We start from the raw sequence: 19155 nt of genomic DNA on the forward strand, positions 1-19155 counted from the left end.
AAATAATGTTGCTGATACCTTATACCGAGTCTATGGATCAACCAATTCAAACAAGCTGCATCAACTGCATGCTCAACTTTGTCATCCAGTAATCACAAGGCGCACTGGGTGAGAAGTCGAAATTTACCATACTCCTTAGTAGAAATAAAGAGAATGACTGCTTTGTGTTCCACCTGTGCGGAAATAAAACCTCGTTTTTACAGACCTCAGGAAACAACACTTATAAAAGCAACTGCTCCATTCGAAAGGTTGAATATAGATTTCAAAGGACCATTGCTGACAAATTCTAAAAATAGGTACTTGCTGATATGGTAGTAGAAGAATTTTCACGCATCCAATTTGCATTTCCGTGCCAGGATATGACGACTAACACAGTCATAGAAAAGCTATGTAATTTGTTTTGCTTATTCGGTCTGCCTTCTTTTATTCACACTGATTGAGGCACATCATTCATGTCAAGAGAACTAAAATATTTCTTAAACTCAAAAGGTGTAGCGACAAGTTGAACCACGCCATATAACCCACAAGGAAATGGTCAAATAGAGTGGTATAATCAATGGTACAATTAGGTGATGGTCAAGCATCACTGAGGCGAACATCAAGAATCAGATATCCTCCAAAATACCTGAAAGACTATTCTCTATCTAGGAGGGGAGAATGTAGTGAATAAAATACAACTAAACTTACCTCACATGATTTAATTGTTTATATGTTTCTTGTCATTGTTATTAGTATATACTCAGCTTTGTGTATATTCCATTATAATGCAATTCCTTGTTCAAAGTTCAGTTTTAAGATGAGTACAACGAGTATGTTTTATCTATGGTACAACCCTTTATTCTGTTTGTAATTAATCTGGGGTTTCACTTTCATTACAGAAAGACTTAAAAGAGAGCTTAAAGAACTACAGGTTCCAGTCAAACCCCCCCCAAGCTCTGGTGTTGATCCTCCAAACCCGTCCTCGGGGACCAAAAAACAACCTGAGGTGAGTGTCACATAATTACTGTTACATAGCCTACGTATATTTTGTCACAATCCAAAATTAGAAGCAACATCCAAGGTGTTATAGAGTTTATAATTTGGCCAATACAAGAACAAACTATTCTATACCCTCTCATAATTTATTTAGTGATCAGTTTATGATATCTGAAGCCAAGGGGATTTTCAATATCATAACAGGTAAACTACCCGTATGATTACAGATATTTATTCACACTTTCTAAGGTAGGGAAAAGTCCCGTGGTTTTTAGTTACAGAAATTGGTAGACACTCTTTATGAATCACTACTGTATAATGATACTTGCCTTTGGCTCGCTGGGGGCTGTGGTTGGTGGCTTATTAGCAGAAGTATTGAACGGTATAAATCTCAGGGGAGAGTTTGGTTGTATACGTTAATTTTCAAAATAAGTCCCATGCACTATAAAAGTATATAAATAATCTTGGTAGGAAAGATGGAAGAATTTTTCTTTATGCCAATGACTCCGTTTATTTTTTTGAGAGCTGAAACCTATTAAATATCCCTCTAGTCTCTATGCTGAGTAGGTGTGGTCCTTCAATTGTTGAATCCTTTGTTTAAGACCACTCAAACTTTAGCCCAAAGACGAGGGGGAGTTTTGGAAATTGGGATCGATACATAAGCCAGAGTACAGATGAGAAACTATTTCAGGTGTCTGTCTGTCTGTCTGCTTATATACTCTTTCAAGATGACCTGATAAGGGTCAATCAAACTATCCAAGATGAACTTTCCCATTTTCGACCCAAAAAACATAAAGTTTAGAAATTTCTTTCCAAACCATTCTGTAGAGCTTAAAAAACAAATTATTAAGTATATTGAAGCGTTGTTATGCACCTAACGGTTACGGAGAAAATTCCAAAAAATCTTAAATTTAAAATTCCCATGTTATTCTTATGGAGAATACGTAAAATGTTGTAGTTTGCTTGTTTATGAAGATATTTTGATCAAATTTGGAAAATGCATTTATTTCTTACTAAACTATTACATTTTACAAAAAAAAACAAAAAAACACTTTTACCTTCCATGCTGCAGCAAACCTAAGTACTCGTTAAACTAATTATATTTAAATAGTGAATAAATGTGATATTTTTAAGGAAACATTTTATTGTAAATCCAATCAGGCAAATGGAAATTCGCTTAGTCTGCAGGTTAGCTGCGGCGGGGGTATTATGTCAAATATAGCTCTAAAATGATCTAAACAGTTGTAGGTAGAACAAATCTTATCATCCTAATCACATAAATGCAACCAAAAGTACCTTTATGCTTGATACGTATTATCTGTGGAATTGACTATTTATTGATGTTTTTCGTAATTTTTCCCCCTTTTTTTAAAATAAAACGTTTTTATTAGCTCGCTTTCTTGTCCGGCACAAATTTTTCAATCAATTTTATACTAACTCCCCGATGAGCTAGAGACTTGAAACTTGAAACATAGCTCATAAATGGAAGACAATGCAATATTATATAATTTAATTTCAGATTTCCCTTGGGCTACGCCCCATGGGCATCCAAATTTTCCATGTTTACATTTTTAAAGAATGTAACTATATAAATTAATTTAAGTCAGCTGTAAATACTTTTGACTGTTCGAAGAGCAGATGTTAAGAGGTACAGATTATGCTACCAAGATATTCTTTATACAAACAAACATTAAAAAATAAAGATAAACAATCTGATTGTAGATATAAAGGTGATTGTTAGTTAATTGTTATTTATTTAGTATTCTATAAAGTAAACAATAAATTAAATAGATTGATATATTTATAGTTAGTATGTAGGCCATATATTCAATCGAATACATAATTATATGAAAAGGAACTCAAATGAACCTTAGATTGCCCGCATGCCTCTGTCTTAATCTGATATAGATGCTTTAAATAGATTTAACATCCACACACATTAAAACTAAAAAGTAGAAAATAATTTATAAATAGAAAACGTTTTTAAAACAAAACGTTTTTAACCGCACTAAAAAGTAGAAAATAATTTATAAATATGTGGAGAGTATAAATACTTGTAAGATTTAAAACGAAAAACGTGGAGTGCATGCAATTGATAATAGTACATTAGTTCAATAGGTGAAGGTAATTGTAAATTATCTATTGCATGCACCCCACGGTTTTCGTTTCAAATCTTACAAGTATTTATACTCTCCACGTTAAATTTATAAATTATTTTCTACTTTTTAGTGTGTTTGAAAACGTTTTGTTTTAAAAAAAGTTTTTTATTTATAAATTATTTTACACTAGCTGGCCCGACAGACGTCCTGTCCTAATGTGGTTTTATGTCAATGCTTGTTCATTTTCAAGATGAGCTTGTTCGCATGGCTCAATCTCGTCCTGGTTGAAGTTTGTTCGCTACGCTCACTCACCTTTAGGTTGGAGCTCGTTCGCTGCACTCACTTGCCTTCAGGTTGGCTCGTTTGCTACGCTAACTCGCCTCCAGGCTGTAGTTCGTTCGCTACGCTCACTCACTTTTTGGTTGCAAATTAGCTGTTGTCATAAATTAAAAAAAAAAATTATAGTGCTGCACCCTGTTGGTAAACCTATTAACTTTTTAATGCTATTGAACATCACAGAATCAAATTGTTTAGTTGAACCAGCTGTTAAGATTCTTTAATTCCATTTAAATATGAGTACTCATAAGTTAACATGGGAAACTCCAGAGCCACTGGGGCGGAGCTAGGGGTCTCAATCCCGGGCCTTCAATCCAATCCCGGGATTTCGGGATTCGTCTCAGCCGATCCCGGGATCCCGGGATCAATCCCGGGATTATATAATATTATGATTTTAACTTTTTAGCCATTTTAAATGAGCGAAAAGTCCCCTCGTTTAGTTCTTTAATGTTTTTAACTGGCCTTACCAGTGTTACACTGAGCAATGTTTCCGTTTTCTAAGTAAATAAATATTACCACGCGGAACTTTCATCGCCCGAATTTCTTATTTACAGTGTATAAATGTTGATATGTCACTCTAGAATATAATAAATACATTTAAAAAATCACGAGCAACCGCACTCGCACGTAGACAATACGTCACGCTAATAGATAGATTAAAGATAGCTGAGAGAAAAAGATAAAATGGGAAGAATCACAAGTAAATATCTTAATGGCTGTGACCAGGGTAGCCATTCGAGCCATTAAGGTGGTGACACACTATCGATCATTTTCCCGATCAAGACTCCGAACCAAGCAGGGAGAAGGGAGAAGGGAGATAAATATCAGCAAAATTTCACTCCGAACATGGCCAAGACCAGACAAATTCTACCGAGGGCGGCAAAAGGGAGTTTAGAGAGAGATGGAGAGCTTGTGTGAGTGAGAGCGCAGAGGCAGTAATATTAAAAAAAATAATAAAACATGATATAACATGTTATAGAATGATAATTTTAATTGCCTTTAATAATATTAATGTTCATATTAATTTTGAAAGAATTTAAGATAACATCAATTACTTAATTCAACTTAAATATTATTGATATAATTGATTTAACGATTTCTACATTTTCAACTTTGACCAAACAAACCACAACATTACATCATAAATTATCATAATATATGACGACAACATATTACCCAACATTTATTTATTTTATCAATTAAAGAGTTTAATTGCTATATTAAATTATAACTATCAACGCTAGCACAGGCGGCCGCTCGGTACCGCGCTCGCGACGGCGTACGGGGCAAAAATGTACCGTGACACACTATCGTACACCACTCCGTACATCGGACCGATCTTTTCTTTGATCTTTCGCCAAAAAACCGCCTCCAGAGCGCTCGTCTCCCTGCTCGGCCTGTTCGCCGTCTGGATCAGTGCACGGACCCCTGACACACTATCGAACATGCTCCCTTCGACCTCTCTTCTCCGTGCTCGGTTTGGGGTCTTGTTCGGGGAAAAGATCGATAGTGTGTCACCGTCTTTAGGTCTACCAACCGTCCTTTTAACCCAAGAAAATTTATTTTTGTAATTTTCCTGTCAATTTCGGCTGGTATAAAATCCCTCACAAAAAACCAAAAACCAAAAAGTATTTATTTACAGACATCAAAACTAAAAGGTGGGTTTAAACATTGTTCCACATCACGTTGTTGGAGTAGCAATGAACAACAGTGCAGTACAAGGGTCAAGTTTTCAAGTAAACAAATGTGCTGATAACTCTTGCCGAATCTGTTGAATAAATCACCTTGGGAAGCAAAAATAATCATGTAGGCAGACAGAGATCGATACATTTAGCTAGTAATCTGTACTCTGGCTTATGTATCGATCCCAATTTACAAATCTCCCCATAGTCTCTGTGCTGAAGTTTGAGTGGTCTTAAACGAAGGATTCAACAATTGAAGGACACCCACTCAGCACAGAGACAAAAAAAAAATAAAAGACTCAGCATAGGCCTCGCATGTGTATTCTGATTTATATTTTAGAGTTTTGTACATATCTTTTTGTGTGTATATTTTTTTTGTAGTAAAGTAGCAACTAATTATTTTTACTGCAGGGTGGAGTCCCTAGCTCTGAAGAACGTTCCACTCCCGTGGCTCAACCTTCCTCGTTGGAGCAACCGGTGAGTGTCACATGCCCCACTCAAAAATTGTTTTTATAATTATTTTTGTAATTTTCCTGTCAATTTCGGCTGGTATAAAATCCCTCACAAAAAACCAAAATCCCACCCAAAAAACCATGCCCCACTCAAAAATTGTTTTCCTTCTGGTCACCCATGGTAACAGTTAACACTATCACGATGGTAAAAAACAATACTCAACGTTTCGGGATCTTGAATATGACCCCGTCCTCAGGTGAAAAAAAACTTAACTAACACATTACAACTAACAACACCCAAACCTCCAACCTAAATTGGAATACACTACAGAGGGTAGTAGTCAAGTGCATATTTTTTGCCTGCTACCCTCTGTAGTGTATTCCAACTTAGGAATACAGTAGAAAACGGTTCTTAACTGTAATATTAATTAATTGTTAGTTGATATTCCGTATTACATAGCTGTTTTCATACTATGTGTGACATTATCTTTTACAGTTACAATTAGATTTGATTTCACTAGAGTAAACATACTTAGCTGTTGGAACTTCTAGGATCTAAATACTGCAAAAGAATAAACTTGTGTTATTGTGGGCAGTGCCAGATTTATCACTAGGCAGATTAGCAAAAGGGGGCCGCAGAGGATTAACTAAACAAATTTTTTCAGAAAAAAACACATTTATTTTAACCATCAGTTTGGTGCAGTCATAGGAAACAACAAAGATTTTTTGGTTATTGCGAACCGAAGGAGATGTTCATGATTTTGCCGCGGTCACGGGTGTTGATGATGATGTCCCCGTGATTGGGGCCTGAGTGAAATATGGTCACGATTACGACGTATTTTCGGGGGAGCCGTTCGGAAAATACGCGAGCCCGGTTTTGACCCGGTTGCCTGATAGCTAGTCACGCTGGGTTGCGGTTCCAGGGGTCGAAATGTCTAACGAATCGACAATAAAGGGTGGAATAATATTCTGAAAAGATAACGGATGGCTCAGACACTGGGTATAAGATATAAAATCTCCAACAATCGAACCCACGTTATCATCATTGCCATATGTGTTCTCTATATGGAAAGAAAGGTGCGCTGCGGGCGAACCACAGTTCGGGACGGAGTGCTGTGGGCGAACCACAGTTCGGGACGGATTGCTGTGGGCGAACCACAGATAGGACGGATCGCTGTGGGCGAACCACAGTTAGGACGGATACGTTTATCTTTAAGTCATAAGTCATAAGTTCTTTATTCCAGAATTACAAAATTACATTGCATTGGAATAGTCAAGTTTATAATGAAATGTACAAAAGATAAAATATAAAAAGAAAACTCTACTAACTAAAACAATGTGACCTTCTAGTAATCTAACAAGACAGAAATCACTGACTACATGACAGTGGAAAAATCGCGGACTCTGTAGCAAGCATTTTCAACCAAAATTTGTTTAAGTTTTCTCCTAAACCTGAGCAAATCAGTCTCCAGCTTTAGATGTTGAGGAAGTTGGTTAAAAAGTTTAATTCCATTGTAAAGGAGATGATGTTTGAAAAATGAAGTTGAATGGACGGGAATGTTTAAGTTGTATGATGTGCGTAAGTTATATGTACTGGAGCTAATGTTGGTGGTAAATAATGACTGATGTTTTTTTACAAATGAAAGGGTTTCAAGGATGTATAGTGAGGGAAGAGTCAAAATTGCAGCTGACCTGAATGATTCCTTACAAGATCGTCTTCTGAAAAGAGAAAATATAACACGAATAGCCTTTTTTTGCATTTTAAAAAGAAAGGAGGTATGATTATTTTCATATCCCCAAACAGGCAGAGCATAAACTAGATATGGAAATATTAAGCCGTAATAAACAGAAAGAAGAACTTCTGACGAGACTGTTGTGGCCAATGTTCGTAGTACAAAAATGCCTATACTTACACGTTTTATCACGTAATCAACATGAGATTTGAAGTTTAAACATTCGTCTAAGTGGATGCCTAAAAATTTAACAGACTGTACAGGATGAATGAAGGTTTGATCAAGAAGAAGTGACAGATTCGGATCTTTGTGGGATCTGTTTGAGATTCGAAAGTTAATCAGCTGGGTCTTTGCAGTGTTTGTTTTTAGAAGGTTGTCATCAAACCACTGAAGCAAGGTATTTGCCTCTATGAATGCCATTTGCTCGAGTGACTCTAGGGAGGGACTGGATAAGGCTAGGGAAGTATCATCTGCAAAAAGGCACAGTTTGCCTTGGGTTATGCATGTGGGGAGGTCATTTATGAAGAGGAGGAATAGCACAGGGCCTAGAACGGATCCCTGAGGCACACCTCTCGTTACAGGAGTTTCTGAAGACTTAAATCTACTTTGTAGCCCGGTGTGATCTATGGATTGTATTTCGACACATTGCCTCCTGCCTTTTAAAAATGACGAAAACCACAAGGATAGGTGGTTCTTCTTTCTTTCTTTAGGGATAGGGAAGAAGCTAAGCTGAAAAATATGATTATATCACACCACCACCTACAATATAGTTAAATAAAACACGCAAGTATTACTAACCAACACCTACAATTCTGTTAAATAAAAACACGCAAGTATTAGTAAGCACTAAACCTACACCACCTGCCACACAGTTATATAAGACACGCACGCACTAGTACCCGATAAAACTACAACAACCTAAAATACCGTTATTCAAGACACACAAGTATTAGTAACATCTTCACTACAACATTAAATACCGTTATTTAAGACACAAACGTATTTATAACCTCTAGAAGAATAAAGCTAACTATAGCTAAGTGTTGTGGGCGAACCACAGGGAAAGGAATTAAAGTTAACTAGAACTAATTTCCGTGGGCGAACCACAGAAGATTATCGCTAGCTACGACTAATTGCCAGGGGCGAACCACAGGGAACTAAAGCTAATTGCTGTGGGCGAACCACAGGTAGAATCGGAGGATGCTGCGGGCGAACCACAGGGAAAGGTTATTACCACTAACTATAACTAATTGCTGTGGGCGAACCAAAGGGAATTATCGCTAACTACAGCTAATTGCCGTGGACGAACCACAGGGATTTATTGCTAACTATAACTAAATGCTGTGGGCGAACCACAGGGAACTATCACTAGCTAAAGCTAAGTGCTGTGGGCGAACCACAGATAGGATCGGAGGATGCTGCGGGCGAACCACAGGAAAAGTGTATTACCACTAACTATAACTAATTGCTGTGGGCGAACCACAGAGAATTATCGCTAACTATAACTAATTTCCGCGGGCGAACCACAGAAGATTAAAGCTAACTATAGCTAAGTGTTGTGGGCGAACCACAGGGAAAGGAATTAAAGTTAACTAGAACTAATTTCCGTGGGCGAACCACAGAAGATTATCGCTAGCTACGACTAATTGCCGGGGGCGAACCACAGGGAACTAAAGCTAATTGCTATGGGCGAACCGCAGGTAGGATCGGAGGATTCTGTGGGCGAACCACAGTTAAGGATGGTTTACATAGATATTCACACAGATTACACAAATAAGCTAGTAGCTATGTGTGAGCCATTACCCGTGGATGGATTTCGTTGGACGAATGAGATAGACTACAAAAATAATCAACATGATGAGTTTGGATGTATTTTAGAAGTTGATTTAAAATATGATAAAAGCTTACATGATTTACATAATGACTATCCATTAGCACCTGAGAAAATGAATGGCAAATTAATACCTAATTTAAATGACAAAACTAAATATATTTTACATTATAAAGCATTACAAAAATATGAGCAATATGGTTTGATTGTTACAAAATACCATAGAATTTTAAAATTTAGACAGTCTAAATGGCTTGCACCCTATATTAATTTTAATATTGAAAAACGAAAAAGTGCTAAAAATGATTTCGAAAAAGACTTTTACAAATTGTTAAATAATAGTCTCTTTGGTCGAACAATTATGAATCAACGCAAGTTTCGTGATATATATCTCAAGGATGAGTCACTATTAACAAAATATGTCACTAATCCAAGGTTTGATTGTAGCAAAAAGTTTGATAACAATTTACATGCTATACATTTGAATAAATTAGTTGTAAAGTTTAATAAACCTATATATTTAGGCATGGCAATTTTGGATATAAGTAAAGTAATAATGTATAATTTTCACTATAATTATATGTCAAAATTTAAGAACAAAAGATTTCTAATGACTGATACAGATTCTTTAATGTATTCTATAGTTACAGAGGACTTTTACAAGGAAATAGAATATGACTTGCAGTATTTTGATACCTCTGGATATAGTAAAGACCATTTCTTATACTCTGATAAAAATAAAAAAGTTACTGGCAAGTTTAAAGACGAATTAGATGGTCATATTATGTATGAATATTGTGGTTTAAGACCAAAGTTATATTCTTACATTCCTCTAAAATGGTTATATGAAGAAGAAAAGCAAGCTTTAGAGGTGCTAAAGAAAGCTAAAGAAAGCTAAAGGAGCCCGCGGAAATTAGTTATAGTTAGGGATAATTCTCTGTGGTTCGCCCACAGCAATTAGTTATAGTTAGTGGTAATAACCTTTCCCTGTGGTTCGCCCGCAGCATCCTCCGATCCTATCTGTGGTTCGCCCACAGCACTTAGCTTTAGCTAGCGATAGTTCCCTGTGGTTCGCCCACAGCATTTAGCTATAGTTAGCTTTAATCTCTGTGGTTCGCCCACGGAAATTAGTTACAGTTAGCGATAATTCCCTTTCCCTGTGGTTCGCCCACAGCATTTAGTTATAGTTAGCGATAAATCCCTGTGGTTCGTCCACGGCAATTAGCTGTAGTTAGCGATAATTCCCTTTGGTTCGCCCACAGCTCTTAGCAATAACAACCTATCCTTAACTGTGGTCCGCCCACAGCACTCCCCGATCCTTAACTGTGGTTCGCCCACAGCATGTGTAAATAGGTTAACAATACGTTTGTGTTTTATATAACTATATTTCAGGTGTTGCAGTTTAAGTAGTGACTAATACGTGTGACTTGAATAACGGAATTTTAGGTTGTTGTGGTGTAGAGGTTATAAATACGTTTGTGTCTTAAATAACGGTATTTAATGTGTTGTAGTGTAGATGTTACTGATACGTGTGTGTCTTGAATAACGGTATTTTAGGTGGTTGTAGTTTTAGCGATTACTAGTGCGTGCGTGTCTTATATAACTGTGTGGCAGGTGGTGTAGGTTTAGTGCTTACTAATACTTGCGTGTTTTTATTTAACTGAATTGTAGGTGTTGGTTAGTAATACTTATACATGTTTTATTTAACTGTATTGTAGGTGGTGGTGTGATATAATCATATTTTTCAGCTTAGCTTCTTCCCTATCCCTCAGGGCCGGATTTACCTTTATGCCGCCTGTAGGCTACAAGTCCTCATGCCGCCCCTTATATATGTATATATATGTATATGTATATATAAAATAACATCAAACACCTGACTACAAAAAACAAAACTCTATGGAATGATAACGACCATGCTAGAATCCTGTCACTCTTCCCCAACGTTGGAGGTTAGGTGTACTTAGTAATGATCATGGCCATGTATCAGTGTTCTCTTCGTTTGTGCTTTTGTAAATATCAATGTTACTGTGCAGTAAATGTGTTTTTAACTAACTTGACAAAATCTCAAAAATAGAGTTGAAAAATAATGTTTATAGCTTAGCCTAGAAGAGTAATTAGGACTGATGATGACGTTCCGACGTTGAAACGTTGAAACCTAGGTCTCTACAAAATAAAATTATTGGATCGTAAAGGTAAGCCTACAACTAGAATAACCCCAAATTAATTATGCTTGCCTGCAGACTCGAAATACAAATAACATTCAACTAGCCGACTAAAACAACTGATAAACACCGTGCCGCTTTGTGCACTACGCTACCCTGTACCACCGACTGACTGTATGGTAGTGTAAGTGTCAGTGGTGGGGAGGGGGCTGTCGGCTGTCAACGTCGGCGTCGTGGCTGCCGCTCCTGGTCGTACATCCACCAGCTGCAGCCCGCCTGAGAGTCGCCAGCTTCCAGTGTTGCCAACACCAGATCGCCGCTCGCTGCGTGTTGGCGCAATGCGATTGTACATATTAGATTGTGTAATAATACGTATGTCGAAATAGAAAATAAGAATGTATGAATATTCTAAAAGCTTTATTTAAATGACATGTATACTTGAATTTGTAAGGAAAATAATATTGCATGTAAAAAAAAATTATTTTAATTTTTTTAATCTGCCGCCCCTAAATTTTGCCGCTTTTCACAATGTGTTGAGTTTTGAAAAGATGCCTCTTGCTCTGGAGTCATTACAAGAGGAATATATATTGCCATTTGATTTTTAATATAATAATAAGTCTCAAATAACCTTTCGAAAAACACGTCCATAACATTTTCGCCACTATATAACTCTTCAGAAATAATCTTAGAATCTCTCACTACAACAAATGAAAATCCAGATGGAATATGGTTGTTAGAGTTTATAAAGCATTCAAAATCCGCATAAATTACATATGGGGCTTTAAGTTGATATTTATAATTTTTAAATTTTAATGTATCTTGTTTAGACATTTCCACTCGTTGAACATCAAAGTTTTTACAATATGTTATATGACGCTCCAATTTATCATTAGTGTAAAAATGTTGCAAACACAACTTGCAAAAATACTTCTTATTGTTATCTTTTGTAGACCGTAGCATTAACCTATCAAAATCACGAATTAAACAGTAATGCGATTTACGACCTCGTCGTAATAATAATAGATCTATGTGAGTATTACTATTCAGTTTGGTTCTTCTTAATGGATATATACATTTCTGGTCTTCAACTCTAAATACATTAACACTTATATTATTTTGTCTTTCAAATTTATCTATATCAGATATTTTTACGGGATATTTTATATTTGTCATGTTCAACTGACCTACGTAGGGTGCATAGTTAGAGACCCTTTCAGCATTTTTAGCATTCCTTGGATATAAAGCTGCTAAAATTGACCAAAAGGAAGCATTTATTGTCCAAATTTTTTATATTTAAAACTGCATGTTTCGTTTGAATGCTTTTTGGTGTCGGAATGTATGACTTTGGAGTTAGGGGCTTATACTTGTAAACATGTAACTGCCAATATTTAGTATAGTCATATATCCATCCACTACCATAGGCTTGGTATTTGTGCATGGAAGTGTCAATCTTTAAAAGAGCATTTTCAATTTGAGGTTTTAAATCTCTTTTGTCAATGGTTAGGATAGTAAGGCTTCTAAAATCTGCATTACATTCTTTTTCATTAACTAATTTCCCATTTTGATCCATTGAATATTTTATAAATTTGATTCTCCTTATTAAAGGAGAAGTCCATTTTATCGGTAGAGGACAAGACTGAAGAGTTTTTTTAAGTTCAGTTTTAATCGATTCGCCGACAAATTTAATCATGTATATCATTGTATATGTATTTAATCATTGTACATTTGTTACAAGAATTTACATGTCTTTTAAAATGACCAACAACATTTCTTTTACAGAAATTACAAGTCTTGTGACTTTGTAATATATGAGATTTAAGAGCAATGTTACTATCACAGATTAAATCACATAGTTTACATACCTTCATTTGATGTATTAACTTGTAATGGCGGATCAGGTTGCTTTTTTTGGAGAGCGATGCAGAGCAATGTTGACATGTAGTCTTCATTTTTATATATGTAATTAAAAAATAGGTTGGCATCTTCTATATAGTAGAAATTACATTTTTACAATTTCAATTAATGAGAAATAATAATTCTAATCATAATTCTAAATTTTAATATTCAAAACAATTTCATACAATAAGATTTGGCAATTGAAATTTTCTAAATCAAAACAAAAACCTAAATCTTAAATAAAAACACTTTTTAGCAGAATAGTGAGTCTACATTTATACAGAGTTAGTGTTAGTTATATAGAAAAGACTACCTATGAAAAAATTATATAGAGATTGAATTTCAGCTAAGTTATTTTAATTGGACATGGCCAAAGTTTCGACTCAAACTCCCTCGGTGTCTGAATTCAGCTAAGTTTTGAAAAAATAACTTGTACACTAGTGAGTAAAATTCAGCTAAGTGTTAAAAAAAAACTTGTACACACTTTTGACTCAAAGTCCCCGGTGAGTAAAATTCGGCTAAGTTTTAAAAAAATAACTTGTACACACTTTTGACTCAAAGTCCCCGGTGAGTGAAATTCTGCTAAGTTAAAAAAAAATAACTTGTATATATTTTTGACTCAAACTCCCCTAGTGAGTAAAATTCGGCTAAGTTTTTAAAAAATAACTTGTATATATTTTTGACTCGCTTAAAAATAGTAATAACAAAATAAGTTACTTTTTTTGATAGAGAAGCAGCACACAGTTGACATGTAACTAAAAAACAAAGTTGGCATCTTTTATATAGTAGAAATTACATTTTAAAACTTTTAATTAATGAGAAATAATAATTTAAATCAGAATTTTAAATTTTAATATTCAAAACAATTTCATACAGTAAGATTTGGCAATTGTAATTTTCTAAATCAAAACTAAATTCTAAATCTTAAATAAAAAATACTTTTTAGCAGAATGCTGAGTCTACATTTATACAGAGTGAGTGTTACCTATGTTAAAAGTAACTTGAAAATATTATATAGTGAGTGAAATTCGGCTAAGTTTTGAAAAAATAACTTGTACACACTTTTGACTCAAACTCCCCGAATGAGTAAAATTTGGCTAAGTTTTTAAAAAATAACTTGTATATATTTTTTACAAGTTCCTTAGTGACCAAATTCAGCCAAGTGTTTAAAAAAAATGGACTCAGAATATTAGCTACACTCCTAAGTTAAAAGAAATACAGAGTATGAGTACAAACATCAATTACGCAACCAATTGATCCCATGACCCGACACGCGACAACTTATTACTACTAGGCTTACATGTCAAAGACTTACCAAAACAAGAAGATCCAGGTGGAAGAGTGAGTGATGATACGGTAGAATCATTACTGCCCTAGACAGACCAGTTTAACCCTTTCAGTGCTAGGTCAATAATTCGTATTTTGTAAGACTTTTTTGTAAGACTTTCAATTCCATTAACTGTTGTTGAATTTTAACTGTAATATTGTCACTATTTTAATAATTAGGCTAATTTTGAATAATAAGACAATAAGAAAATATATAACAAAGATAAATCCCAGTATTTATAGTAAACATTAAATAAAAGTTAGTTTTTGTCATAATTTTCCCAGTTTTCCTAAAATTTTTTATGTTCTGATAGCATTGTTTGAAACCAAAATATCATATAATATCAAAATACATATAGTTTACAATGTAACATTGAATTTAACTTTGATTTAGTTGGACGAGGTTATCGTTATAACTTGACTTATAGCCATTTTAAGGAAAATAATATTTTGCAGCAAAGTCTCTGGGACACATTTATGATCACTGTTGTGTTTCAACTGAAAAATATCATCTAAATAGTCCATGACTAACTAGTGCTGCTACTTAGTAACGCATTGAACAACCATCTGTAGCACTATCGGTTCGCAATCAGTGGTGTCAGCTTAAATGCCAGTTTTTGACTCCTCAGTCTTCAAGCACAGATAGCCGAGAGGGCTAAGGCGTGTGTCACTTGGCCATTCGTCTGCTCGGGTTCCATCTCCGTCCTGTGTGGCAAATAATTGGTGACCTGTGTGTTTGTAGCGATATACTACAACCGCTGGGGCATAGTGAGGTGTTCATAATCCTTGGGTTTAGACATACACCTCGAAATCATCGGATTGGGCGAATCTTTTAGCTAAGTGGTTGTTAGTGTATCCTATGAACATGCAGGTCACCAATGGCCGTTTTGCTACTTTTTGTTAAAAATAACCTTCCTCTCTATATCCCTTAGAGATTTTTTAAAACAACAATATATCGTTTCATAGCACTGAAAGGGTTAAACCAGATTGATGCCAGACCGATTGGCACAAGACAGGCAGAGAAAATTGACAATTAGTTTTAATTGGGGTCATTAGGTACACTCACAGTCATTCATTGGAGTCAGGCATAGTTTATACGTCATAGCAGTAGAGCGTGCCCGAGTTCGCGTGCAAACCTCGCATGATTTTGAGAATATACATGGGAATGGATGTGGATTTAAAATGTTAATAGTATTGAACATTTCTATGGGCTTGTATTGGACGAGAGCCGGGTCTTTAAAAAAGTGGCAAAAAAATTAGCCACTGATTTTTCTCATTTTTCCCCTATAAAAAGTGCCCCCGTATAGCCTCTAAAACGCCGAAAGTGAGGTATCTTTCTGGTATTATATCTACTATGGTCCAGCGATTGCAGCACATAGCGCCCATAGCGGCGAGAAGACACATTGGAAAAGCGAGTTTAGCATAATCCGTAAACCTCTACAATCACCCACTGCAGTTGTCACTTTTAACACTTTACGCAACCACCACTGAAGTGCCGTCAATGAGTTGAAACCTTTTTTGTAAGCTATTGGTAACGCTTTAAAAAATTTTAAGTTTCCCAGCCATATACAACATTGATTGAAGGTATTTTTTTCCGGTTATTAAAACTCAAGAACAATTTTATACACAAAGAATCTCTATTTTCATTTACGGTTACCCTATGCATTATTGCACTTGTGATTAGTTAAATCCGTTATGTAAGGAAAAACGTTTTTAATCTCACTTGGTTTGTAATTGCTTTCAAAAATTAAAAATCATTCAACCGACTAATATTCTGACCACTCCGCGCAAACGTTCACTACCCTAAACTGACCACTCCGCGCAACCGGTCAGCCAGTTTTGACAGATTTTTGACCGCTCCGTGCGACCGGTCTGTACCCAAAGAGACCATGTCAGCTTGCGCCGCCATTACACAATACTAGCTCCACTATTTTTTGGTTTGGGTTTTTTGTAAATCAGGGTTGGGGAGATAAATAAACTACTGTATCTTGTAGTACTCAAAAAGCTGATTAAAACTCAATTTTTACCTAATCTGTAGCTATCCTTGATTGGAATTTATAACATCTTAAAGTTTGGATTTTTCAAATGTAATTTTTACTCAAATTTTATTATAATAGTATTCTTTTTATTTCAAATATAGCTCTAACATGATCAAACAGTTAGGTAGAAGAAATCTTATCATCCTAATCACATAAATGCAACTAAAAGTACCTATAGGCCCTATGCTTGATACATACTACCCTATCTGTGGAATTTACTAGTTATTGATGTTTTTTGTTATTTTTCCCAGTTTTTTTCACATTTGCTTACTATTTTAAACTATTGTTCTACCTAAATAATATATGAAACAACAGTGTTATAGGGTGTCTAGTTTATTTCCATTATAAAATTCAAGACTAATTCCAGACTTTTCAAGACTAATTCCAGAATTTTTAAGACAGTTTTTTCAACAATTAGTGGGTGTTGATACCAAAATGTATCGATTCTCGATTCTTGATACCGATACCAATTTTTATAGCTTAACCAAATTTTCTAAATAATACTACACCAACCCCTGTCTTTGTCATAAAGTAGTATTATGATAATGTGGTGTTTTCAAGTAAAGAAATAATGCAGCAATAAAAAATTCTAACTAGCAAATTTGGTTTTTTTTATCATGAAATCTTCCGCGTACCGTACGTTTAGACATCATCATTGACTGCAGCGGTTACAGAAACGTGAACGTCGTCGTCCGCAATCACGGCAAAATCATGAACATTTCCCGCGGCCTTGTAGACATCATCAATGACATCATCATCGTCTCCCACGGTCACGGAAACGTTATCGTCGTCGTCCGCGATCACGGCAAAATCATGAACATTTCCCGCGGCCGTGTAGACATCATCGGCGTCTCCCGCGGTCACGGAAACGTCATCGTCATCTCCCGCGGTCACGGAAACGTCATCGTCTTCGTCCGCGATCGCGACAAAACCATGAACATTTCCCGCGGCCGAGCAGATATCATCGTCGTCTCCCGCGGTCACGGAAACGTCATCGTCGTTTCCAGCGGTCACGGAAACGTCATCGTCATCTCCCATGGTCACGGAAACGTCATCGTCATCTCCCGCGATCGCGACAAAATCATGAACATTTCCCGCGGCCGAGCAGATATCATCGTTGTTTCCCGCGGTCACGGAAACGTCATCGTCATCTCCCGCGGTCACGGAAACGTCATCGTCGTCGTCCACGATCGCGGCAAAATCATGAACATTTCCCGCGGCTGTTTAGACATCACCGTTATCTCCCGCGGTCACGGAAACGTTATTGTCGTCGTCCGCGATCACGGCAAAATCATGAGCATTTCCCGCGGCCGTGTAGACATCATTGTCGTCTCCCGCGGTCACGGAAACGTCATCGTCATCTCCCGCGGTCACGGAAACGTCATCGTCGTCTCCCGCGGTCACGTAAACGTCATCGTCGTCTCCCGCGATCATGTAAACGTCATCGTCGTCTCCCGCTGTCACAGAAACGTCATCGTCGTCTCTCGTGGTCACGGAAACGTTATCGTCGTCTCCCGCAGTCACGGTAACGTCATCGTCGTCTCTCGTGGTTTCGGAAACGTCATCGTCGTCGTCCACTATCTCGGCAAAATCGTGAACATTTCCCGAGGCCGTGTAGACATCATCATTGGCTTTCGTAGTTACGTAAACGCAAGACGACGATCGCGCCAAAATCATGAAAATTCCTGACTTTGAAATCAAATTTAAGACTAAATCCCGACTTTTCAAGACCATTTTGAAATTCAATACTAATTCCCGACTTTCCCGATTTTCCCGACTACTAGACACCCTGAAGTGTTAACACTTATTCACCCTTAAATCACATTGGGAAGCTAAAATAATCATGTAGGCAGACAGAGATCGATACATTTAGCTAGTAATCTGTACTCTGGCTTATGTATCGATCCCAATTTACAAATCTCCCCATAGTCTCTGTGCTGAAGTTTGAGTGGTCTTAAACGAAGGATTCAACAATTGAAGGATACCCACTCAGCACAGAGACAAAAAAAAAATAAAAGACTCAGCATAGGCCTCGCATGTGTATTCTGATTTATATTTTAGAGTTTTGTACATATCTTTTTGTGTGTATATTTTTTTGTAGTAAAGTAGCAACTAATTATCTTTACTGCAGGGTGAAGTCCTCTCTGTCGAACCTTCCACTGCCGTGGCTGGACCTTCGTCGGTGGAGCAACCGGTGGAGCAACCGGTGGAGCAACCGGTGAGTGTCACATAAATAACTATTTAGAAGAATTGTTGATCATATCGAACTGTTATGTACATCGTGAGTATTTCCATAATCTTTGAGTCGACTCTTTTAATGTCATTGGAAATTATGACTGTTATTCCTTTTAAAATAACGCCTGCAATACTTTGCAATTGCTCGAATTCAAGCAAAAGGTGCACTAGAATATAGTATAATGTCGGGATCTTATATCATTAAACATTGAAACGGGTTATTGTTATTACTGATGATATAAGTTTAATATTATAGGCTTAAATTATATCCCAAGGGTATGACAAAAAAGCTAATAAAAATTAATAATAACCTGATTTAAAAATACCACCTGAATGATTATATTTTACAGGCTATATCTAAAAAGTATAAAATTGTGATTCATGCAAAA

General features: G+C 36.3%; 1 protein-coding gene across 1 annotated transcript in view; it reads left to right on the forward strand.

Annotated features, from left to right (window-relative positions):
- The window catches only part of LOC129005967 (uncharacterized), an 82053-nt gene extending 63289 nt beyond the window's left edge, over nucleotides 1-18764 (forward strand). The window contains exons 5-7 of the mRNA XM_054435044.1: nucleotides 879-985; nucleotides 5504-5569; nucleotides 18663-18764. Coding sequence (XP_054291019.1) covers nucleotides 879-985; nucleotides 5504-5569; nucleotides 18663-18764 — 275 coding nt within the window. The remainder of the gene's footprint in view (nucleotides 1-878; nucleotides 986-5503; nucleotides 5570-18662) is intronic.
- Nucleotides 18765-19155: the final 391 nt, after the last annotated feature.

This window comes from Macrosteles quadrilineatus, unplaced genomic scaffold, assembly GCF_028750875.1.
Source record: "Macrosteles quadrilineatus isolate MER2022 unplaced genomic scaffold, UCM_ALF_1.0 Scaffold_48__1_contigs__length_938360, whole genome shotgun sequence".
NCBI lineage: Eukaryota > Metazoa > Arthropoda > Insecta > Hemiptera > Cicadellidae > Macrosteles > Macrosteles quadrilineatus.